Below are 26,573 nucleotides of genomic sequence, written 5' to 3'. Positions count from 1 at the left end.
AATCAGAGAAATGACAGTACAGAATCAGTGGGTACTACTATCTCTGTTCACATTTTTTTTCAAGTGACTGTAGAAGCTGACATATTGAGGACTTCAGTTTTGTTTTTAAAGGCAGTGTCTTGCTGCCATGATGTCACAGGGCTGCAAGACAGAACTGAGCGGTGTGTGAGTAGCCAATTGGGTTAATTATGGACTACAGAGCAATGGGGAATATTCCACACTCTTTCTCCAATTTCATTTTATAAAGGATTGCCATTACTTGATATGCAATGGAAGTCTGCTATTTTTACACCAGACTTAGCTGACAATCCTGATAAAATCCTGAACCAGTGCTATTTGACCCTTTGTATTCTGACCCTTGTCAGAATACAAAGGGCATATAAACCTACTAATTCAAAATGTTGGAGATGTGTGTCGGATTATGCTGATTTTAATCAGTGTGGGACTGATAACATACTAAGAAAGATCAGATAAATGTAACTGAATACACTAAACGCTACAGGATGTTGAATGTTACCAGCTAACCAAACATTGTGTAGATAATTTGTAACACATTCTTATCAACAAGAATCATAAAAGCTTCTAACTGGAAATATCTGTTATTATTAAATAAATGATAGAACAGTTTAATATGGTATATAGCTAAATTAAGAACATTAACATCATATGTCCAGTTGGGACAAACTTTGCAATCGGAAATAACACTTTCTAGAAAGTAAGCTCCATTGGATACAGTGACACTTACTTCAGAGTAAACATGCATAGTGCAGCACTGTCAATCTATTTAAATATTTTTAAAATGTAATATGGGCTAATTTTGTTAGATTTTTGGATAGCCCATCATAAGCTGAGTGATACAGAGATGTATCTGATGAGGTGATTTCGGATTATTTTTAATGGTACTAATTTATACCAAACCTGGACGTGTCTTGTTTTTAACGTACTCAAATACTTTTCAAAGTACTTTTAAAAAAGAAAGATTAATAAAAAGGATTATCATTTTTTTCCTTGCAGAACTCTTGCGCCAATGTGGTGTAGTAGTCTGAGTGTTGGACTGGGACTTGGGAGATCCGGGTTCTTGTCCCTAGTCTGTCATGAAACTCACTGGGTAACTTTGGGACAGTCACCATCTCTCAGCCTAACCCACCTCATAGGGTTGTCATGAGGATAAAATGGAGAGGAGGATCATGTAAGCCACCTGGAGTTCCTTGCAAGAGGAAAAAAGGGGGATATAGATGTAATAATAAGAAATAAATTGTGGAATTTACAGCTGAGCAGGGACAGACCAAGACATTTTGCTGCCCCCTCCATTCCACACACAAAAGCTGACAAGATTAGCAGCTGAGTATTACTTTAACACTGGCAATGGGATAGAGTCCTCCATCTCATCTGAGTGCAGGAGGCTAGTTTAGAGGGTGCAGGGCAGGCTGCAATGCACACACACAGCTATGTCTTCCAAGAGTGTGGAAAGGCCAGGGAGCTCAAGAGGAATGATGGAGGGCTGCCCCTCAGCATGTGCTACCTGAGGCACTTGCTTCACTCCACCTAATGTTAGGGCCAGCCCTGGCATGAGAAACAAAAAATTTAGCAGACAGAGCTCTCCTTATTGTTATAGCAGAATTACTGCTTGTCACGCCATTTAAGCTGGAATCCATTGCGTGTTTAGACATGGCTGGCTGGAGGCATGCTGGGAACTGTAGGCCTTTTTTCTATGTAAACATGCATATGATTGTGTCCTCAGTTGTTTATTCAAGGATTTAGGTCCCGCCCTTCTGATGCATATGGATTAATTGGGGCAACTTAAAACAGTGAAAATCACAACTTCAGAATAAAACCACAATATAAAACAAACAATATAAGGTAGAAACAGGTTCAGCAGATAAAAACAACTTTCACAACATGAAAAATCATTATCTGCCCAGGTGCTGGAATGGGTAAGTCTTCACTAACTGGTGGAAGACGTTAAGGGTGGGCAGGCAACTGAGCTATATGGAGCAAGGTTTTCATAATTTGGGTGCAGCCACTGAAAAGGCCCTTTCTCTTGTCCCAACCAAAAGCATCCGTCATAGATGGGACACAGGAAAGGTCCTCTCCACTGGATCTTAAGAAGTGGGGAGTCTTAAGAAGTGGGCAGTACATAAGGCATCCTGGACACAAGGCAAAGCCACCAATTTGGATGGCTTTAAAGGGGGGTTGGATAAATTCCTGGAGGTGAAGGCTATCAATGGCTACTACTAGCCCTGATAGTTGTGTGCTATCTCCAGTATTCGAGGCAGTAAGCCTGTGTGCACCAGTTGCTGGGGAACATGGGTGAGAGGGTGCTGTTGCACCATGTCCTGCTTTGTTGTTCCCTGGCCGACGGCTGGTTGGCCACTGTGTGAACAGAGTGCTGGACTAGATGGATCCTTGGTCTGATCCATCAGGGCTCTTCTTATGTTCTTAGTTATATGTTCAAGCCATAGGAGCCCAGTCCTCAAAGTGATTACTCTCTTAAAAATATATTAAAGATGGTCTGTTTAATAAAGTACGCCTGTCTGTGTGTATGGGATTGCAATAGATTTCTCACTTCACAGTCAATTTTACCACATTTAATATACTTTCTTATATACAGAGAAGTTGTACCTTGGTTTCCCCACAAGGGGGCACATTTGTAAAAAGGTGCATCCAAGAAACAAACAAAAAAATCGAAAAGCATTGTGGTCCTATTTGGTCTTTTCCTTCTTGACGTTTTTTCTTTCCTGGGGAAAACACAGGTGTTTTACAAATGGAAGAAGTCCTTGTCTTTACTCCTCTTCCTCCCGCCAAATAAAATGCTGTGTTTGAGACAGGGCAACTGCAGGATAAGAGGTTCATCTGTAAGCACCAGTGACCCCTTTCAAAGATAATTCTCAATAAAAGTTAATTGAATATTGTCATCTTAAATTCTCTAAAAAGGTGGATCTGAATATTTTAGTAGTACTGACCACTTGCTCTGGCTTGGAAGAACTCTACTTCCCCATCCCCTCTTTCTCATTTCCTCTTCTTTCTTTTTTTCTTTTTTAAAAAAACACCCGTGTGCTTGTATGTACACACCCCTTCGTTTTCTCACTTTGCTTTACTCAAGCCAAAAAGGTCCTACCCTGTTTGCAGAGTAAATGCGTGATAGATAGTACTGACAGAGAATACTTTACGCATCAAATTAAGTAAGCTGTACTTATGCCAAAAAGTCTAACCCTGTATGTTTCTACTCAGAATGAAATGTGGATAGGATTGCAACCTGAATCGGTTAGTCTTTAAGGTCCATGCCAAGTGGGGGTATTTGGGGTGGGGGGGACACATGGCTGGATGGGAAGGTATAAACCTCCTCTGCCCATGCATGGTGGTCCTGATCCAGACGGGGGCAGCGGCGTGTACTTACACTAAGGTAAACAAAATAGTGAGGATCACTGTAAACTCTGTTTTGGGGTCCTCAACACAGTGCCCATAGATGCTATGGCATCCGCAAGCACCTCCAGTGGTGCACATGAAGGCTTGCACAACAAGAGCATTGGACATGATCCAGTGACTTGTCATGGCTGGTGTCCTAGTGAGAGTAATTCCCTAACTGAGCCAACAGCCTGTCAATGTTGCCAACTTTTTAGCTTGCTGCTGTAGCTGTGCCTTTAACTAAAGCTTGCTTTACAGACAGGAATTACCATGTTAGTCTCCATGCCATGAAAATCTGCTGATTTCTGTACCCAAGAGCAGGCTAGGCTGTTTTTCCCCTGATCAGGTAGTAATTTGATTCTGAGCAAGCATACATGCTTGGGAACAAACCCCATGCACTAATCAACAGGACACACTATCAGTCATTGGACAGGGAGGGCCAGCTGCCAGACTTTTCAGGAAACATTAGAGGGTAGAAAAATGTTAGTATATTATGTTTGTGCCATGGGGTACAAATATATATATTTATACAAATATAAATATAATTACCACCGTCACCGCCCGAGGCTGGGGACAGGTGGTGGTGGAACTTTCTTTTTTTAATCTCTGGCATTAAAGTGTCTTGAGCCACTTCTCCATGCTCTCTTAAGTCCCACTGATCTCAGTGAGACATGTAATGCCATCCTAAGCATGTTTACTCAGAAGGCCCAGAATGCCACTGTGGTATAGTGGAATATCAGACTTAGGGCCTAGCTACACATTATATTAACAATGTATGATTACCAGTCACATTGCAGTTTTTAAAAATATTAAATACCAGACAATTAGCATTAGGGGAAAAATTCCCATTGCTAAAATCTAAGTTCAAATCCCTATTCAGCCTTGAAGTTAATTTGGGACAGTCACTCTTTCTGGGATGTTGCTTGGCACACAAAATATTCGGGGCCCAGGCTCAAATAACAGAAATCTGCATAATATCTGCATGTGTTGATTTATATGCACACATGAAAATTTATTATTTTATTTTATTATTTATTTATTTATTTATTTATTACATTTCTATACCGCCCAATAGCCAGAGCTCTCTGGGCGGTTCACAAATGTAGAAATTACCAGGATTTATTTACATTTCATAGGAGGCAAAGCCAGCCAATTAATTTCTCAACCAAATCTTATCAAATAAAATTAATTCTTCAATCCCAGATCATCCCAAAGCAATGGAAAACAGTGTTTTTCCCCTAAGCAGGGAGAGATTGTGTGTGTACATGTTGCACAATGCAGGGGGTGGGGGAGAGGTAACTTTCCCTCTCCAACTGCAATTCCCAATGAAAATCACCCCCTACATGGCAATTAAACTAAGAAAGAAATCTTCCATTGGCACCAAAGGACACCCAGGGCTCTGGGGGAATAGATCCAGTGCCCTAGGAAATAGGTTCAGGGCTAGGACCCCACAGGCTGAGGCAGAGCATGAGGATGATTTAAGGTGATGCGCACCAGGTAGCTGTCCTGAGCTAGTTGGAGGGAAATGTGGGATTAAAATATAATAAAATAAATTTATTTGTAGCAAGAATGTGAATACCAATTTCTGCAACACTTTAAGCCCAGGAGTGATAAAACCAAATGCCTAGGGCTACTTATATTCCCCACACATTAACTTTTGCCTCTCCAGATGTAAGCTTTTATTCTGCTCAAGACTCCGTTGTGCACACAAAGTTGTTCTTTATTAGTCAGTGGTGAAGGAAGAGAGATGAAGGCCATTTCACTTGAGATGGCAGGCAAGTTCTGGGCTTCACTCCAAGAAGTCTGTGTCACCTGAGCTTGCACTGATATGTTTGTCTGCCTCACTGAGGCACCTTTTTGAATTGCAAGCGTGAGGCTAAACTATTACTCCTGTGGCTTTAACAGCAGCTTGAACTACAGACGCAACCTGCTGATGCTTGCCTCCATGCAATGAAAAGACTGACATGCTCATTTCCTGCAAATCAAGCTGGTGTTAAAGGCGCAAAAGCAGGCCAGGATGTTAATGTGTAGTCAATTGGCAACCATATACTCCAAGAACTTTGCAAAAGCAGGCTCAAAGATGTTGTGTGCGGGCCGGGCCGGGGGTGGAGGGCAGAAACAAGCACAGCAGCACTGACCCCTTTTATAACTTTTGTGCGCTCCCTGTGGAAATAACATGCACTCTGCTGAAGATGCACAATGGAGGCTGGTGGCTCCCATGTCCCATGAATCTGCTCCGGGGTTCAGTCAGAACTATAAAGGTGCTATACAAGGTGCTTCCACACCTTGGAGAGCTCATTTAGAGTTCTGACTGAATCCCGAGCTGGATTCACCACCCCCTGGACATCGGAGTCACCAGCCTCCACTGAAGATGTGTATGTTGCATATTCGACCCTTTTAGTCAACCAAGGCATCAACGAGTTGGGAGCGAGCTGGAGAGGAGGCAGCCCTTCCACTGGCACACTTCTGCATCTCTACATAGGTATCCATCTCACCCCTCACACGAATAGCTTTAAAAAAAAGAAGACCCATCATGCTCTCTCTCTCTCTCTTCTACTCTTCTTCTTGATTAACTTAACTAATATTTTGGAATTGGAAAGAATCTAACTGATGCCCGGATAAAAAGTATTTGCATGGAGCGGCCCTTCATGCTAACTCCCGCATTTCTAGATGTTAGGGTCTATCTGTATCTACACAGATCTCTCCCTCCTTTCATCCACAGCCTCGGATGCATTCCTGTTCCAATTTCGCAGCATCCACACGCCAAATCTATATCTGAAGCGAATTGCCCCCCCCCACCCCCACCCGGCAAGCTGTCTAGGCCACAACGTGAGCCTGGATGCGGCTGTTAGCCCGGCGCAACTACGCATAGTTCCCGATGCGGATCCCGCGCCCGGTCCCGCTTTTCTCGATGGCCGCGAGCACAGCCTACTCCTGCAGGAGGCTCTGACGCGCTGGAGTGGATGGAGCGCAGCAGAGTGGCTGCGGTTCATTCATCCTCTGACGCCGCGACGTCCCCTCGCAGGGTCCTACTTGGCGTAAACGAGCGTCCCCGTTCTACGCCTCTGCGCGGAAGCGTCGTTCTGCTTGCCCAGCCGGCCAGCGCGAGCATCCCCACGTGCCAAGGCACCAGCTTCTTCATTCCCTCCCGGTTAGAGCGCACCTCGGATCTCGCGGGGAAGAGGAGCCGGGCTGTCTGGGATTCCTCGCAAAACGCCGGGATTTCGCTCCCTTCGGTCGCTGCACACACAAGTCCGAAGCGGCTACGGCAACCGGCATTTCAGGGGTTGTTTTGCCCTGGGATGTACGTGCAGATCTCGGGGAACGAAAACGGGGCAACGCCACCGGCTTGTTGCAACGCAACGGAGCGCAAGGCAACGGCAGGGCCGTTCTCTCTGGCCGGCTGCTGCTGCTGCAGCCCCTCCTTTGCAATGCCATTTCTCCGCCATTTCTCCGGGCGGCTGTCCCCTTTCCATACATAACCAGTGCAATTTAAAATCGCGACTCATAAACCACAGCCTCGCTCCTTTGCAACTCTGCTCCCCGGGCTATGGAGGAAATTCCTCCGCCGGGCCACGCTTCTTAGGGTCTGACTGCTTCCTGGCTGATCTTGCGAGATGAATCCGCTGTCGGGGCTGATAACCCAAGCTCCGATCCCCGCCAGAACAAGACAGCGGCTATCTTTGCCGAGAGAGGCTCGTCGTCGTGCGCGTCTTAGCCCCTCCCCAGGGAGGAGCAGGCCGAGGGTATAGGGCGGCAGCCCGCAGGCTCCCCCTCCCCCACTCCACTCACTTTTTTTTTCTTTTTTTCTTTTTAATTCAGTGAGAGAAGCCGAGTCTGAAAAACAAAAAGCGGCTTGTGAAAGGGAATCCCTTTCCATCCCCCTCATTAGCAAGCCGTGACGTCGTTTAGTCCAATTTGAGGCACGGACGGGGTTCGAACCCGCGATCTTCGGTTTACGAGACCGACGCCTTACCACTTGGCCACCGCGCCTGACGGGCTAGCAGCATAGAAAAGCAGCCAGTGGAAGGAAGGTTCCGGGTTCGCGTTCTGTTTGCGTGGTCGAACGTTCCATCAGCTTGCGCTCGGGTTCCAGTCTCTGTTCCCAAAAGCAGACAAAAACAAGACGAAGCAGGCTGGTGCTCTTCGCAACCGCGTCCAAAAAGCCCACAGGCCGCACGGGCCGGCGCCTTCAACGGCGGGCAGCCTTTGCGATCTTTTCTGCACACGCAGCAAACACGAACTGCCGAGCAAGGCAGCTGCCTCGCTGCCCATTCATTCAGAGCCCTTGTCAAGCACCAGTTGCTCCGGAACAGGGAAGAAGCGCGAACGGTTCAGAATCACAACACAACGACAAGCGCACAACCGGGAGGGCACCTTTCGCCTCCTTTATTCCTTCTAATGTATATAAACATCAGTAGCTGCTAAGCCTTTACAGGCATCCTTTAGAATGGTGCAAATAAAACACGATGCAAACGACACCCGCCAGATCTCTCTCCCTCTCTCTCCTCTTTTCTATGCCCACGGAATTTCGAATCAAGGCGGATCTGGCAAAGTTTCAGGACCGCGGAGTGGGGAGGAGGACACGAATAGAAAGCGGCCATTTTTAGCCCCACCGCCGGGTAGGGAACGATAGATGGCCCTGCAGGCTTCCCAACGAAAGGGAACAAAATACTATGTTTCAGATTGCTAGAGTGACATGCTGTAATAACGAGTGGAGAGAGCAGCCATAAGCGGTAGGTTAAAAATGTGCACCCTGCTTAGTCGTTCATTCTAGAAGCCATTTTGGCTCTGGTGTGCTGCTGGTTAAGGAAAGAGCCAAAACTAACTAATGGGGGTGTGTGTGTTAAAAATGGCCTCTCCTTGTAACAACTAGGGGTAGCGTTAGTTCTCTACATTGGAAGTTCTCATACTTTGAAGAAACTACAGGGCCGTCCTTGAATTTCCCCAGGTAGTCACCCATAATGAGGCTTTGATCGTATTTATTTAATTTGGTGTGTTTTTTAAATGCAGAAAAATCACGAAATTACTACTACTACTTCTACTACTGTAGTTATTTACCATCTCAGTGTCTCTGAGGAAATCAAATGAATTTGAGAAAAACAGTCAAGAGTACCTCTCTTTTGTGATGGGAATCAGTCTCTGTTCTTGCTTTTAAAAAAGACATCAGGCCATCGTGTGCTTCTGAGCATTTGCAAAATCTCTTTCCTTTCTGTCAGGAAGTACCTTTAGTTTTTGTTTAATTGTGGGAAAACACAACGTTGCAAACAATGAAAGCACGTTCGGCCTCCCATTAGCAAGCCCAAAGGTAAAATTCAGAGTGGGCCAATAACATTGCAACAGGTAACCTTACTGTGCAACAGTAGCACTCCCATACTGTTAGGCAACACTCTTGAAACTCAACCGCATAGGAATATCCATGTTAGCCTGTAGCAGCAAACAAAGATTACTGTTGTAGTGCTTAAAACCCTCCCAAAACCAACCAAAACAACAACAACCAGAAAACATATCCCAACCCTGAACAGTATGGCTATACAACAATTGTGATGGGCTAACTGGCGATACTGAATATATTCAAGAATGTCTGATAATTTTATCTCTACACGCTGAAAACATTTTTTAAAACAACAGAGGAAGGTACAATATTATTATTGTGCTGTAATGTCCTACAATACCAGAAGTAACCAGTATAAAACCAAACACATTTTGACACCTGTCTGCATCAGTGGTCTAGTACATAAGAAATTTTCTAGTTTGTAAAAGGTATATCAGAAAGTTAAGAAAGCTTATATATAGAGAGAGATACATTTTACAGGCCAAGTTCCTCACAATTACAAACAGCAAAGGATACTGCAGTGTCTAAACCTGTGGATGTAAAAACAATTCTGTATTTAAATGTTTGATTTTTAAAACTGCTAAAATACACAGGTATGTTTTACTAAACTCACCAATTAATGGCGTACTGATACATTGTGATCTATATGTTCAATATCACAATAGAAAAGCTGAAAAGGGGCTTGGGAACTAATGCTGAGGAAGGCAAGGAATTGCAGTAATCCTAAAAAGCAAATATATTTGAAAAAGTATAACAATTTATAAATACATTAAAACACACAATTCCCCAAATATAAAAACAACATACACACATACAGAAAGTATGTAAACATGACACAACAGCTGACCATGGGTTAATTTAGCCACAGGGGCTTTCACATCATGCTGGGCTGGGCACCATTTTTGCATGGCACCCGTGGACACCTGGCTTGGCTTGTCATTTCATGCAAACCCAAGCAGTTTGGCTTGTTGGAAGTTGGCAACAACCCAACAACAGCCCATGGCTTATTTGAGGGTTGCAGCCCACTCCAACAAGCCATGTCACTCAAGCTCCACAACATGACAAACCACAATCGTGAGGGTACTCAAGCAAAGCACACTGGCATGTACAGTGGAGTAAAGAAGCCACCATAGCTTATTACCCCTGCTGTGATCGTGCGAACTTGGTCAGTGTAGACAATATTGGGCTCATCAGGACCAGTGATCTGACCTGGTATCAGGCAACTCACGTATGGTCCTATGTCTTCTCAGATGTCAATCCCATCAAATTGAATGGGACTTAATCCCAGGTGAGTGAAGAAAAGGTATATGTTTTCCTACTGAAACATCAGTTGGGCTTATATATGCTTTACTTGGTCAGGATTTGGGCCTATAGGTTTGTTGTTTTGACAGAAGCCTAATGAACTGTTTATACGTGGCTCAAATGCTGTGGACTTGTTATGCACTGGGGCACAGAATTGAGAGAAACCCATCATTTTATGTATTTCTTCCTTTAACAAGGCCAATTCCAAGGCCAGCTAAATTTAATGCAATGAATGTAGCGATCCAATGAAAATCAGGGTTTCTTGACAAGATCCCGTTGCTATGCCTAAAATAGCACTCTGACCCATAGAAATAGTAGCAGGTGGCATTTTTCTACCATTTCTCTCATTTTTTGTTTTAATTGATTTTAAACTTAGAAAAACATACAAACAATAACAGATCTAGCGTTTTAGCAGATGGATACAGTTGGTATTACAATTAGTGGATTCCTTAGTATTTGAAAACCTGTCTCCTTATGTTGCTATGTTTCTTTCAGTCCAAAGTGTCTTTCCATAAATGGTCATGTGTTGTTGGTGGTTTCAGTTTTTCCTTATCTTTATCTGCATATTGCATAAAACTTCTCTGTATTGCACAGAAGTCTTCATCATTGCTTTGTCTTTCTGCCCATGCTTTTTTTGTGTCAATTTTTTTCCATTAGAGCAGTTATCTACCATCTTTGCCACCAAAGATCTTTTCTTTATTTCTGAACTTTCCTTCCAGAATCTCATGATTTCCCTGCCATTTCTCCCCATACCAAAAGATATTTAGTAAGCCCCACTGGGACACAGCAAAACTCACTGGGCTCATGGTGTTAATTGCACTATGTGGCCAGCAATTTGGTCTGTAGTGACTGATCCCATGTGTTGGTTTATTTTCTCCACACCACTTTGAAAGGCCACAAAAGACCCAGAGTGTGGTGAAAACAGCCTGAGATTTTGGGCAAGCTGCTATGCATGAACACAGAGTAATTTAAGGCAACCATGTATATGAACCGCAAGCTACCTTACACCAAGTATTGATTGGTAGTGTCTCTCCAAGGTTTGGTCTTTCCTATTGTCCCACTCTAAACTGTGTCCTGTCTCTTTGCTAGTCAATCCAGGAATGTAAACAATAGAGCGGTCAGTTAAGCAGACAAATGGTCAAACACAGGCAAGCAGTCAGATCTATAAGGTCAGGCTAAGGCAGCAATGGTCAAAAGAGCAGGCAGAGATCAAAGCACAGTGAGGCAGTCAGATGCATTACACAGTCGAGAAGGAGTCCAAGGGTCAGTATCACAAAACATCAAACATGGGGTAGGGGGCAGTCCAAGAGACATGGCGGTGGAGCTCCTGGAAGGGTATCGTTTCCAACAGTGAGGGCTTCTAAGGGCAGAGCCTGCTGCCCCACCCAGGGCTCAGCTGCAGTACATTAGAGCTCTCTGGTCAGAGCCCTACTCACAAGAAGCCCCTTTTCTCCCAAGTAGACTTCTGCTGCAGCCTGGCACTTCCTCAAAGTTTTGAGCTGGGCCAGCCTCCTCTGGTGCCATCACTCCCTGGGACTTTGGGGGAATACTGCTCAGCTTCCTCCTCCTCTGAAGCAGAGTTCCCCCTTTCTGAGTGGATGGGACCATAGCTGGCTCCTCCATGGATTCAGGCCCCTGTTGTGGATTGGGCTCTGGCTGGAACAGGGCATCACCCTCTTTTGGGGCTCCTAAGCCTTCTAGGGCCATGGCACTCATCATGTGCTACCCAAGATCCTTTAGATCTGGGGTGGTGAACCTGTGACCACCAGATGTGATTGATCTCCAACTCCTTGCATCCCTGACCATTCGCTATGCTGCCTGGGGCTGATGGGATTTGGAGCGCAACAACATTTAGAGGGCCAGAGGTTTCTTACCTCTGCTTTAGATCCACTAGAACAACTTTTCTCAAGCCTGGTGCCCTCCAGATGTGTTGGCCATGCTGACTGGGAATTATGGGAGTTGTGGTCCAACACATCTGGAGCACGGCAGGTAGGGGAAGGCTGCTGTAGACGGTGGCTGCAAGATATTCCCTGGCCTTAAGATTCACACCCATCAGAGACATTCTATGAACTTCGTATACTAGAAATGGAGCAAACAGCACAGGGCTACTGTGAGCTTTTTCAGCATTGCAGCCAGAGCCAGGGTAGTTTTGAACCCTGCAGCAAATCATATTTCTGAGTCCTTTCTTTTATCTGTTTTTTTTTTTTAAAAAAATTCACCTCTCATTGCCTTGCATGTATTAGGGACCCCAAATACAGGAACAAATGGCTCAATATGCTCAACTGGCTGTTCTTTGTATAATGAAGTATATTCTGAGATGCAGGCATGATGTTTGCGCTTCAGGAGCTGAGCAAAGGAGTGATTACCCAATTATGAGCATTTGGCTCCCCGGGGCCTGCTCACATGCTGCACGAACTGCATTGTCTGCAGTGCTTTGCTAGGATGTGCTGATCCCACCCACCCACCAAAACCAGCCTTCCTCCATTCGGTACCCTTCTGGTGCCCTCCATAGCTGGCTGAGGGGTTATGGGAGTTTTAGTCCAACACATCTAGAGGGCACCAGGCTGGGGAAGGCTGAACTATTGTAACACAAATCATGAGACTATTTGCCTTTTAGATTTATCAATAACACTGTGCTTGCCTGTGTTTTAGATACACACGCATAATTCTGTCATATTATTTTATTAGTTCCGGTGGCTTCCTTAAACATAGACAGTTTCTAACTTTCCAGATTTCTCTCTCTGTGTTTGCCCCCTTCCCCTGCCTTTTTTTTGTGGTGTGTGTGTGTGTGTGTGTGCCTTTAATAATCCAATAAAGATCTAAGGGCTCCACCTACTGGAGCCACTTTCTAAACTTGGCATTCGAAAAGCAGCAGTGAATTTCTTTTTAAAAAGTCATGTGTGGGGGTAGAACCTTGTCATATGAAAATTGGTTTTGGGACTTTGCTGTGGCTCGAATTATTAACCTCACAAGTCTTAGGATCTCATTAATACTTGTAGAAGATTGTTCACTGAAAGGCCACCTTCCCCCATAGGAACCTGTCATGGGCATCTGCTGGAATTTTTCCAGGGGAGTTAGGTGGCAAAGCTAGGGTGACCCTATGGAAAGGAGGACAAGGCTCCTGTATCTTTTAACAGTTGCATTTAAAGGGGGAATGTTAACAGGTCTCATTTGTATGCATGCAGCACCTGGTGAAAGTCCCTCTTCATCACAACAGTTAACAGTACAGCTGGCTTAAGAACGCCATAACACATATTTTGTGGCATCACTGGCATGACATAACATTGACAACGTCACATGGCTCATCTTAGAATGATTTCCTTCGTCTAGGAAACATTGGTGAATACTGTCTAGAACAGTCTTCCCCTGGTGCCTTCCAGATGTGTTGGGCTACAACCCCAGTATTCCAGACCAATGACCATGCTAATCTTTGCAAAAAGTGGCACCTTCAAATTCCCCTGACTGCAACACTTTTTAAGATTCAAATGTTGCTGATTAAGTAACATAGTCAATATGTTGCAGCTGGAGTGAATTTTCATGCACAAAATTGTCAGGGCAAAGGGGATAGGTTTTGATGAGCCACTCACACCATTGCTTACCTTTCCATGCAGTGTTTTGCCTGTTTGCAATTGTTTCTTGCCTTGATCAGCAACCTTGACACTCTTTTTTTAAAAAAAGAAAATATGGGCTGTTTCCTGTGGTGATCACTTGGGCCTTTCTACACCTAAGGGTTATCCCAGGAAAATGGAGGGATCATCCCTGCTTGCTCCCAGGATCCCCCGTGTGGCATTTGGTTGCACAACAATGATCCCGGGATATAGGGATGGTGTAGACATGCCCATAGGCAACACAATGCTGTGATGATTGATCTGTGATTATTTCTTGTTTAATTTTAGATGGTAGGGATTTAAAAATATTGTAAGGCACCATTAATATAGGTAGCAAATAAGTTGATGATGCCCCATTTGCCCTTTCCAGAGAGGCCCTCCAGGAGTTCAATGCTTGGAGTGGAGAGGTGGTCTATCCCTCCTGTCTTCACACCCAATGTCGATGTGTCTGCAGCCTCTGACCACTGCAAATTCAGTGGGAATTACAAATAGGAAGCTATGTGCATACAGCTGTATCATTCTGTATGTGATTAGGGACCTTAAAATATTGAAAAGCCTTGTTTTCATACCAGGAATACATTTGACTATATGACGACATCACAAATCCACATCAGAATGAGGGCTGAAAGCATTGCTGTCACTCTGAATTGTCTTCCTGACAGTTCAGTAAAGCCACTCAGTTTTGGCTATGATATATCAAGAAATCAACTCAGAGTGAGGGCAATGCTCTCCATCCTCACTCTGAATGGGCAAACATTTTTGCCTGAATGAGGTGTGTGTGTGCATTTTGCATGGAGCAGTTTTTCACAAAATGTGTCTCCCATTTCAGCTCAGCCCTACAATATACACATTCCAGTAACTACTATGGGGGTATAGTTTTCTCAGCAGTTTCTCTGATTTTAGTTATACAGGACATGCAGAGGCAATGTGATAGTTCTTGAGAAAATGGACACTGAAAGACCATTAGTTGAACCTGCAGTTTTATTCTTGAGGAAACTACTGGACTGCCACTATTTTGTGAATTAATTTTCCCATGCACACTATGGAGTTGTTTTAATTTATTGCGCTGCAAGTGAAAATGGTCATTGTTAATCTGGGTTCAGAAAGAGGAAAACTAGAAAGGTAAATGATAGCCAGTTCTATGGAATATGAAAAAGTAATTTCTATTGCAATCCTGAGAAAGATAGTGTAACCAGATGCAAGGAGGACCTTGCTCCTGTTTCTTAGCAGCAATATTGTCACTCTTGTCTTATGAGTGAACTCCCAATGAACAAATACCCTGGTAACTTGAGTGGTTTGAAAGTCTTGCTGAATATCAGGTTGGTTTATGGGAACCATTTGATCCTGGATAAACATGCCAACCTGGCATGCATCAAGGAGGCCTAGTTGGATGAAGTAGCAGGGATGACTTTATCTCAGTTAACGCCATCAGGTTTTTCAGTGCAACAGGCATGATCCAGGGGTGGCGGTGGTCTGTTGAGATGCCAAGTGCTCCATCCAGAGTTCTTCAGGTTTTGAATGTGCCTTCTTGAAGTTGGGTGTATCTTTCAGCCTATTGCTCAACCTGAGCTAGCCAAGGTGGTCTTGGGGATGATGTTAGAGTCCCACAGGCTGGTTGTTCTCCTGGGCTCTAGTATCCATGCCAAGTGGTCTCCCTGTCAGGAGGGGCTCACGAGTTCATTGCTGCCATGGCAACCATGAACGTGACCCAGGTAATTTCTGGCCCCACATGTTCACCTGGACATACCTTGGCTTGTTCTCTCCCCAATTTGGGAGTGGGAGAAGTGAATATGGTTCCATTGTCAGGGACAGATCACTACATGGTTGGTTTAAACTCTGTGGCGCCCTAGACCTTTGGCAAGGGCTGGGGACCGATTACAATGGTCCACCCAACGGAGACTGATGGATGCAAATGAGTTTGAGAACTCTTTCAGATGATCAAATGGCCTGGTGCATCTCCCCAATAAACAAGATGTGACAATGGTTAGGTTTTTTTTGGCATTTAGACAAAGGGTGCTTCCAGAAGATGCTTTTATGAGACCATTTCCCTGCCTTATTCACTGAGGTTTATTTTGGTGAGTGTGTCTCCAGGCAACACCATCATCTATTCATGACCCTCCTGTTTTCCTACCACTTCTCCCATCCTTAACACAGAAAATCTGTTAAGGAAGATGCACAGTGCCTTCTGGTTGCTAATGCTAGTTCTCCATCTGTAAGCACCCAAATTCACAGAGGATCAAATTTATCAATGACTATTAGTCATGGTAGCTGTATGTCACCTCCAGTATCAGGAAGTAAGCCTCTCTATACTAGTCGTGGGGAATATAAATGCAAGGGTGCTCTTGCCATCATGTCGTGCTTGTGGGCTTCCCATGGGTATCTGGTCAGTGACTGTGAGAACAAAATGCTGGACTAGAGGGACCTAGCATGGCTCTTCTTATGTCCTTATGTAAATGATCACTACACAGCCTCCAAAATGATACCAGAATATAGGGAAGTTTTAAAAAATCCACAACCTATTCAAACGAGTTCAGACTTTTATGAATCCAACCCAGGGATTACACAGTGTACTCGCTTTTTCATGCAGATTCCATGGACCTGTGGACTGGTGTTTTGTGGGTGGACGTGTACAAATTTGCATGGAATGTAGATTACTTAGTTAACTAATGTGCATTACTGCATCTGCGCAAGTGCACATTAGCACTAATGCGAATTAGTGCAAGTAGAACAAAACTCTAGCCAAATTTTAAAAAAATCTGATTCCATCACTGAGCAGACAATGAAACAAAAGACACCTGGCGATTTGTGAAACAAAAATGGAATGGATTTGACAAAAAAATGCACATCCTTACAGGAGTGAGGGAAGAACTTGGTGACACACCTCAGGGACATTAAGTAATGTGGAGGGATCATAACTCAGTAGTAGAGCTCAAGGTTAGCATGGCAAAAAGGTCCCTTATTCATTACTTCCAGCTCCAGTTGAAAGGATCAGGCAGTAGGAGACGGGAAAGGCCTCTTTCTGCCTGAGACCCTGGGGACCCAATCAGAATAAACAATACTGGTCTAGTTGGGCCAATAGTCTGACTTGGTATAAGGCAGCTTCCTAGCTTCCAATAAGTGCCCAAGGCATTCATGCAATTGCCTTTCCTATTGAGGTTGACGGAATCATGGCTGAATGCTGGTAAATAATACGTTCGCATCTAGCACCAAAAGCACTTCACATATATTACCTCAGTAATCCTTACAAGCTAGGACACTGTTATTATCCCCATATTGCAGAATGGGGGGGGGGGAAGAGACTGAGGCAGAGAGAAACCGCTTGGAACACAAAGCTTGTCTGGAGAAAACTACAATTCATTTGAAGGGAAGCAGCAGCTAATCCCTTCTTAAAAGTGAATAAACTGCATATGTGTTTAGGGTAAGCCATCAATTTAATTTGTTCCAGATGCTAAAAATGGACAAAATAAATGTAACTCATTATAAATAACAACAACAAACCAGGAAGGATCACAGCTTTTTCGTGTGTGTGTGTGTGTGTGTGTGTGTGTGTGTGAGAGAGAGAGAGAGAATTTTACAAAAAGACAGAGATATAGTTACTCCTTCCATTCAACACAACAATTTGAAAGACAACAGATCAACTAGGTGTTTTTTTTTAACTTGCTAAATACTCAGAACAATAATTAATGCTTCTAAGAGAAAAGAAAAAGAAAAATCTGTACAAAATGAATAAATTTCTTCTTTTCTTTTTTACATCCTATTGAGGCACATGAAATACAAACCTGGTTCTATTTCATATATACACATTTACAATAGATTTTGGGGTAGGAGGGAGAATGTCAGAACAAATAAATGACCTTCAAAATATATAAAACTTGTGGCAAATAGCTGTTCAAAGGTGGGAGAAAAAGAAATCTGTACACAATCAAGTCAAAGGCACAAATACTAAAAACTATAATCATGCAAAACATTTTTTTCAAACCCCCAAATCTTACTTATAAGTACAATCTGTGCAACAAAGCAAAACTAATGCCCCCCGATAAAAGTTTACAGTAATTCTCAGTATATATCAGTACTGAAACGTATGGGAAGTGCAACAAATGTACTGCCTTATAGCATACTAGGGTGTATTGTTCACACTGGTTGAAGCTGCTATTTTTCCTGTCTTGCATGTTTCAGAAGGGCAGAATGTTAATTTTACAAGGTGGGGTGAGCAATGATAATGCCAAGGGATTACACTGATGATATGCATGGGTATGATTCCAATCAATTGAATGGAAATGTTGCAGTGTTCCCCCATTCTCCCTGTTTTGATCATATTTGTGTAAATGTTTGGCTGCTTGAGTAGTCCTTCTCCATAGAGTGTGGGTGTTGCCGTGCTGCTCACGTTTTTCACTAGAACCAGAACAGAACTTTGCACAATGACAAAATTTGGTGGATCTTCCAAAACCAGTTTATCAAACTACAACAATTTTCACACCAAGACCTACAGTAAATCCTTGTTACCAGGATTTAATTTATTGCTCTCCACGTCCCACAACTCAGATTCAAAGTTGATTTTTGGTTGCCAACTTTCCCAACAATTCTTGAAAACTGGCATTTGGATTTTGAATTTACGAATTCAAATGAAATCATTCACATCAGAAAGTTCACACATTTTGATAGTTGTAGTTTTCATATAGACACATTCAAAATGTATTAGTGAAATGAGTTTTAGCTCTACCTCAAGCATGTGCCGCTGTAGATCATTGAATAGGGCAATACTGCTGAGCTTGTTTGTGCATATACATGGATATATCCATGCTGAGATGAATACTACTCCCTGAGGCTCTCTACAGTTTTGAAATGATGCATACAGGAACAGCTGCTAAGCCTCCTGCATTCAATAATTCAGAGCACCACAGTTCCAAATTATCTGTTCCTTTTGGCAATTTCACAATATCCATAACGTTCATGTCAAGTCAACACCAGGACTTCTATAAACATCTAATGTAGAGAATAACTGGGTTTGCACAACCAGAGGGGGAAATAAGCCACCAAGAAGCCATAGTGCCTTGTTAACCATGGCAACAAGCCACCCTCACTGGTTTTGCATGACATGGCGAGCTGCACCAGTGTGTGTAATTATGCAAATTATGAAGGTTTCCCTGTCAAGATTGTGCGAACAGGCCCAATAAGTCTTAAACCTCAGTAAAAGCTCCTACAAGGCTTCAGAGTGTTGGCATAATATCAGTTGCAATATTTTGCTATTCCTGGATGTAGCTATTCTTTCCAGTTTTCATAGCTTATGGACTTCCAGGCCTAACGTTTGTTGTGCTTGGTGTCAGGAGGAAGAAGACGCAAAAGGAACAAGAGTTTGAAAGAAACCATTTTGACCAGCTGCGTTATTTAAGTAACTCTGATGTTCCATTAACACAACAGACCATCAGGTCATGCAAAAGCCAACCACTTTGGCCGACAGTTACTAACCTATTACTTACTGCAGGCTTCCCCAACCTGGTGTCCTCCATATGTTTTGGACCTCAGCTCACATCAGCCCCAGCTAGCATGGCCAATAGTCAGGAATGTTGGGAGCTGTAGTCCAAAACATTTGGAGGTCACCAGGTTGAGGAAGGCTGACTTACCTGACCCATTCTACAAGATTTTGTGTACACATGCATAAGTGGTTCTAGCCCAACAAAGCTTCTCGTCTGTGTAAGAAACAAAGCTTGTAAAACTACACTGACAGATTTTCATCCAAGCAAATGCATGAAGGCTCTGAAAACATGAGAAAAAAATATATAATACACACACACACACACACACACACACACACACACACACACACACGTTCTCTTTCTCCCTGCTCACCCCCTTCCATTTTTTTTTAGAAATGGCAAGACCACAAAAGCGTTAGGGCATCATATTCCTTAATGGGAATACCCAACCCTGCAACCACAGGTCATACCTAAATTTGTCCATGGCTGATACTGACAGTCTCACTGCAGATTAGCTTTCAGATTGCACTGCACATAGGTAATCCCGATGAGCTAGGAGCTTTGCCACCATCCTGGACGAACTGGTTCTTATGATATGTCAGCAAAAATTCATATGAGAGTGTGCCTCCTCCTCCATGATAGAAACATTGCAGCTCATAATCTTCCTGTTCTAATCATAGAGTGGCTACAACCTCCTACAACACCCCCCCACCAAATAGTCAATGTGACACTGCTCAGGTGAGTGTAGCACAGGCACATGAAATTGGCAAGAGTTTAACCAGTTCAATGCAATCTGAGACATCTCCTAGAATCTTAGAAGAATACAGGTGGATGGGATCTAATGGGTCAGATAAGCAGCAGGAATTTCTACCTAAGGCACCTTTGTGAACACACACACAATTTACTCTCCAATGATGGAGCCCTTGAGAGAAGGGCTGGAACGCACTTTAAGAGATTTTCCTGTTACTCCTCATACTTCACAGATCAAGCCCAGCTAATCCAAGCATTTGCCAAGCCTCCATCTTGCCCATGCTAGGCATGAGGCTGGACATTGCGCTGTACTTGATTTACAGCACAATCCTGTACATGCATCTACTCAGAAGTATCGACTTTCTCCCAAGTATGTATATATAGCAGGCTTCTCAACCTGGCCCCGTCTAAATGCATTGGACTACAACTTCCATAAACCCCAATCCAGCATGGGAGTTGTAGTCCAACCCACTCTCAGCTAAACAAACTCAGCAAATCTCAAAAGTTTTTAGCAAATTCAGCCACAAACAGATTATTCCCTCTCTCTTTTTAATGGGTTGGCTCCCTCTCCCTTTCCTAATACTGCATTACACAATGCATGCTTGCACTGCATGGCACATCATGTTCATTTGATGACCTGTCAACAGGCCTTCCAAAAACTACTGGTCCTAACCCACTATTTGGAAATTATGCCTATTTGGGGAATTCCAGGTCCAGAGTGGATTGGAATCTGAAAGCTGCACTGAGGAGCAAGCAAGCCAATTTTGAAATGCCCCCCTCAAGGCAAAGGCACTCAGATAACAGAGAAAACAGTTGGTTTAGGAATTTCAGTTTGTTCCCGGAAAGGTCAGCCATATTCCTGTGCAACATCAGACTTCAATAGCTAAAAGCAAAGGCAAAAAGCACTGGCACCTTACTCACAAAGGACCATTTAAAGATGGCCTTGAGTAAAACTCTTGGTTTGAGGCCCTCAAGAAGTCGTCAGTCACCACCTTATAATGAATCAGGTTCATGCTAACCCAGCTTTCCCCAACTTGGTGCTGTCCAGATGCATGGGACTACAACTCCCACTCCCTACAGATGTGGGCCAGGCTGTTTTGTGATAATGGGAGTTGTAATCCCATACAATGGAAGGCATAAAGGCTGGAGAAGGCTGTTCTAACCTAAGCCTGTTCCCTACACTTATCAAAACCACTGGAAACCATTCCACCGTTCTCCATCTCAGAATAGTCTTGTGTTTAACACAGAACCTGTTTCAGTTTCTTCTCATTACTTCACCTTCTGCCACCAGCCAAAGTAAGCAATTTCTCTCTGTGTCTCTCCGTCCCTCTCTCAACTTTCAACATACCTCCCTTCTCAAATCTCAACTTGCCCAGTTCTTTCATCTTTTAAAGAATAAATGACACATGATTAAAACTTGCATGAAATCAAACTTTCAAATTCATTCTGCCTCCAGCCCTGGAGACCTAGGACAATGAAATCAGCAACCTCGTGTATCCAAGTCTAATTGCTTTAAACATTGAGAGTATCCATCCTGCCAGTCATGTTGTGTGAAGTGTTAGAACCTTACTTACATCGGGGAAACTAAAGATAAAGCTCAAACAAGTGAACCCACATTAGACACAATACCTTATCCACCCTTTATTATGCTCTCGAAGTGTAATTAAAGAGTAAGCAGTCAAAAGACAGAGGCCTTATTTGCATGATCATGGTGGGGGAAATAACCCATGGTGGCTTATTCTCCTCACCTTGTGTGCCAGGTGTATTTGTATAATTACCCTCGCTGGTGTGGCTTGCGGTGTTGTGCAAACCCAGTAAAGGTGGCTTGTTGTCATGGTGAACAAGCCACCCCAGAAGCCTAAAACAGCCCATGGGTTCTGGGTAGCTTGTTAACCATGGTACGAAGCCACCCTTGCTGGGTTTGCACGACACAGCAAACTGCACCAGCAAGGGTAATTATTTAAATCCTCCCAATATACCTGGTGGGGGAAATTAAGCCAATGTTGCTTATTACTCCCATCATTATCATGTGAACCAGGTCAGTGAAACATTTAAACACTTTGCAGTTGTGGTTGTCATTGTTCATATAGCGAGAACAATGTGGGAGAAGGGTATGCCTGTTCTTTCAAAACCCCTTTAAAAAAAAGAGGGGTGGTTCTAGGCTGAGTTAGTGATTTTGCAAATCCCTGTAACATGCATTGGGAAAGTGGAAAACATCCATGACTGTGTGGCTAAACAGGAGACACTGATATGATGGACTAACTGTCAAGTCCTTCAATTACAAATGTCAGATAGATCCAGAGGTGATGTTAGAAGAAGTTTAGATGGTGATGTTATTAGAAGAATAGCTGGCATTATACAGTGTAGTCTTTGCTTATTCTTATTGCTGTTGGAACCATAGTAATACACATTGGGGCTGTGCAGTGCATTGGCCAAATCCCTGAAACGGTGGGCTGATTCACGGTCAGCCTGAAATGCCCCGAAGCCGATCGGTTCTGAAGCTTCGAAGTGGCACTGGGCAGCTCCTACTGCTTACCTGCTGCCACTTCCTCCTCCTCGCTCCTGCCGGCTGCTGTCATCGATGCCGACACATCTGAGAAGAACCAGGCCGCGATTTTAAGATATCGCGGGGGCTCTGATTAGTACCTCTATGGCCACTGTAGTTTGTGGCCATACAGGTACTAAACAGTTTAGTACTTCTATGGCCACAAACTACAGTGGCCATAGAGGTACTAATCAGAGCCCCCGCGATATCTTAAAATCGCGGCCTGGTTCTTGTCAGATGTGTTGGCATCGATGGCGGCAGGAGCAAGGAGGCAGCGGCGGCAATGGCAGCAGGTAAGCAGGGAGAGCGGGGGAAAGGGAGGCTTTTCTGGGTGCTGACTGCGCAGCCGGCACCCCGAAAAGGCCGAGTTGCCTCCAAATTGGGGGGTCCATGCACAGCCCTAATACACATCCAACAGATTTGCTGTTATTGTCACTTTGTTGTTGCTATTACAAAGGTTCATCCCATTTTGATGCTTTGACATGGGAAAGCTTTGATTATTTCTTGATTTTGTGAACAGCCCTCTCTTACTGGTCTCCAAGTTTCTCATCTTTTTCATCTGCCTGCCCATCTGTTCTGTCTGCTTCAGAATGGAAACTGATTACTTACAATGCTGCAGCCGGGGGTGCTCTTGTTCAGGGCTCCCGCCAGCCATGCTCTTTTCCAGAGTACTCTATTCCATACCCCTCCTTGCAGTTTTCCATTTGCCCCAGTCGGCTAGAATTCTGGCCCACCAAGCATGTCCAGTCCTCGTCAGACTGGTTTTGGTTTTATTTCCCCCTTAGGGGTTTCCCCCTCTCTCAAGATTCTTTTTATATTTCTTTGAACCACGGGGTCCCTCAAGCCTACTGCTCTTTCCCTCTTGTACATGGATAGAGCCTTTCAAGATCATATGTTGTTTGCTACCAAGCAGATGGGTTTGGGGAGTCATATTGACAGAAGAATCCTCAAACAACAAAATAACTACAGTGCACTGGATTCACATGAACACATGCTGATTTAGGCCCTACCTGCAGTCAAGCCATCAGACCAGAGACTAGACTGGGGAGTTCACTACTAGCTACAGAGGAAGGCTGGGGAGTTGTTTAAGGCACCAACCTCAGCCTTCTGTTTTCTGAGGTATGCAAATCATCCCAAAGTCCTGTTTGGATCTCGAGCCTTCTACAAACACAGCCAACACATTCCAAAGTTTCCTCTGGAATGAAGGTTAGAAATAATCAGAAGTTTTTACATGTGCCCAGTGAACACCATGGGCCTGTGGAAAGCGTACAGCAGGGACGGGCAACATGTGGTCCCCCAGATGTTTTGGCCTACAACTTCCATGTTTCCTCAACCATTAGCTACGCTGGCAAGGGCTGATTGGATTGGTAGGCCAAAACATCTGAAGGGCCATGCAAGTTGCCCAGCTGTGGTGTGCAGATTGCCTATGGCCAGGTAGCTCATCCCTACCCAAGTAGCTCATCCCTATCCAATTGCACTTTTTCTTATCTTTCCCCCAAATAAACAAAGGGAAATATGCAAGAGACAGCCAAGAGCAGAAAAGGCTGCTGAAATCTAACTTTTGTTTGAGTGTGAAGTGCCAGACCACAAAAAAGAATAATCTCCAATGATTCTTACAAACCATCTTCATGTATGTAGAAATCAGAAGAAAAAGAAAAGATTTGGGAGTGCTCTGCAAAATACTTTTGCTGGAGTGCTGAAAAGGCTTGGGAGGAGCGAGGCCATATATTTTCTTTTTAAAATGCTGTTTTAGGACAAAATATCAAACTGATTACTACCAAGAGTTTAAATCTTCCAATTTATTCTTTTGTAGCTACAGTTCCTAGCCTTAAAATTATACTTAGTGCATGTTTAAAAACAAAGTATGTTTTAACTTGGAACTGCAGGCTGTGATCAAGTCAGGGACGGAAAATACAGTGTGTGTTACCAGATACAAGCATCCTTCAAGTCTTGCTGCTGTTTTATACGTTATGCATTTTCTGCACGTGAGCCACTTTGGGGGTAGGAATTACTGTGAAGCGCATTATATGTGATGATCACACTCTCTTCTTTCACTTACACTCACACAAACCCACTTTACTACATGTACACGTGTGCCTGATTGTTGCATGCATGTAGCAATATACCACATGCACTTTCCTACAGAGAAGGACATTCCATGAAGGAAAGTCATATGTGAAAACAAGGCATCTTTTCATTGGAAAAACCAAAAATGTTTCCACTGTGATCTATGCACAAGCTACCAATTTCCCTACAATGTGCCTTGTGTGATGGTGAAGGACGTTTCACGTGGATTTGCTTTGGAAACAATATTAACAAATGGATGATTATAGTTAAGTAGTAAAAGCAAAGAGAAGAAGAGACCCAGGGTGAGTCTGAGAATGCTTTCAGGAGGTAGACAGTGAGCAGGTGTTTTCCCCAAACCATGCAGCTTGGGGCAGATGAGCCCTTCTGATTTTTCCAGAGGGATCACCCAGCAGTCAAACACGCAACTGTCTCCTGAAGCCCACAAAAACCTTAACTCAAGAGCCATCATGCGGAAGAAATGTGGTGTGTAAACAAGCTCTTTTTCTGAAGTGTCGGAGAACGATTGAAAGTGTTGTTCTCCAATAAGCGCAAAATTGATTTGAAGCACAAAATTTGAACATTGATTTGAAGCACAGATCTCTGAAAACTTGTGGGTGCTCATTACGTCAAGCAGCTGTAGGGCAAACACCATTTTTCTTAATTAAGTTGTGCCTTGAATGGCTTTGTACCTATAATGGCTGGGGAACAAGCAGAAATCTGCAGAGAAAGCAGTTCTCAGGACTGAGATGCAAAACACTTTGCCTGTTGATTTCTGCTTGTCAGGAAGGTGGCATGGGGCCCCTACCCATGGAAAAACATACAACCTTTAGTAGGTACTCATGCAGCCCTCTGCGCAGGAGAATATTGGCAAAACTGGCACATGAGCATGCTTGGACACATGGATCTGTGCAATATGACAGACTGCCAACCATCCTAAAGGATTCATAGCCACTTGGGCTGGATATTGTAAGAAGTGCTTTCTGCTTAAAGGAAGCAACATTTTAGGTTTTTTTTAAAAACAATTAATTACCAATCCTCTAGCAAACTCTTTTCCCTTTAGTATCAATACATACATTCTTTTTGAAGGAGCAAGACATCACTGATCTTCTTGTAGCTTCAGTAGCACAACTTCAGCAAAAAATAAAAAATAAAATAAACACAACATAGTCAGCACCAGTGAATTAAACCTGGACGTGCAACACATTTCTGGGAAGGTGAGGGAAGGACTGCTGATTAAATGTGGAACTCAGCATTGTTTGTGGGGGAGGAAGAAGAGGAGGAGGATTGGCACTAGATAGGTTTCCATTCTCCTTTATCCTTGAATCTAGAGGTAGTGTCATTTTTTTTGTCCAGTATCTAAAACAGTGCAAATCCAGTTATATGGTTATTTTATTACAATCCCGTAACAGTCTTTTTTGCCCGCCCCCGCAAGTGGTGAAAGTGCATGAAAAACTGACCAAGCCAAATTATGATTCACAGACAAAGTGTACCAAACCACATATAAACACGCCTTGTGTATCCACGCAAGTGCGTGCTTATATGTGTGAGAGATATATATATATCTCCTTTACAGTAGCAGAGTGACATTTGGATCCAATGGCATCTGATCAGGTACAAGTTTCTGCTTGTTCCTCTTCCTGCTCCAGATCTTCAATTTTTTATTTCCAGGATGGATGGGTTATGGTCTAAGATGGCTAGGATGATCTTGTCCATGTATTGGCGCAATCTGTAGTTTATCTCCTCCTGTTCTTTAAGGGCTTCCATGAGCTGGAACGAGAAAGGAAAAGGCTAAATTAAGACATTCACTACAAGGTGGCACAATGACTCCGTATTACTCAATATTCAGAAACACATTTACCATCAGCTTATTCTAATAATGTCTAGTTTAACGGGGAGAGAAGTGGAGAGTTCTCTATTTCCCCCCACTATGCCTTCCTTTTAGTGAAATTTATTGATTTATTGTATTTTTAATCTGCCCAATAACAAAAGTTCTCTGGGTGGCTGAAAGAATACAATATGACGGGTCTGTTCAGACAACACACTAAGCCATGGCTAGGCCATTAACCCTTTTGCAGCAAATGGTTAGT

The 26,573-nt window shown here is 43.6% G+C and overlaps 1 protein-coding gene and 1 non-coding gene across 6 annotated transcripts in view; both read right to left on the bottom strand.

The window, feature by feature from the left end:
- Nucleotides 1-7,326: 7,326 nt before the first annotated feature.
- Nucleotides 7,327-7,398, bottom strand: TRNAT-CGU (transfer RNA threonine (anticodon CGU)). The gene has a single exon. It is a non-coding gene; the product is annotated as a tRNA-Thr (tRNA).
- Nucleotides 7,399-24,123: 16,725 nt separating this feature from the next.
- The window catches only part of RAB11FIP4 (RAB11 family interacting protein 4), a 211,645-nt gene continuing 209,195 nt past the window's right edge, over nt 24,124-26,573 (bottom strand). For all 5 annotated transcript variants that reach the window (XM_063119891.1, XM_063119894.1, XM_063119895.1 and 2 more), the window contains one exon: nt 24,124-26,253. In XM_063119891.1, coding sequence (XP_062975961.1) covers nt 26,137-26,253 — 117 coding nt within the window. In that variant the 3' untranslated portion in view covers nt 24,124-26,136. The remainder of the gene's footprint in view (nt 26,254-26,573) is intronic.

Source organism: Elgaria multicarinata, chromosome 3, assembly GCF_023053635.1.
Source record: "Elgaria multicarinata webbii isolate HBS135686 ecotype San Diego chromosome 3, rElgMul1.1.pri, whole genome shotgun sequence".
Taxonomy (NCBI): Eukaryota; Metazoa; Chordata; class Lepidosauria; order Squamata; family Anguidae; genus Elgaria; species Elgaria multicarinata.
This window is presented reverse-complemented; position numbering and strand designations above follow the sequence as displayed.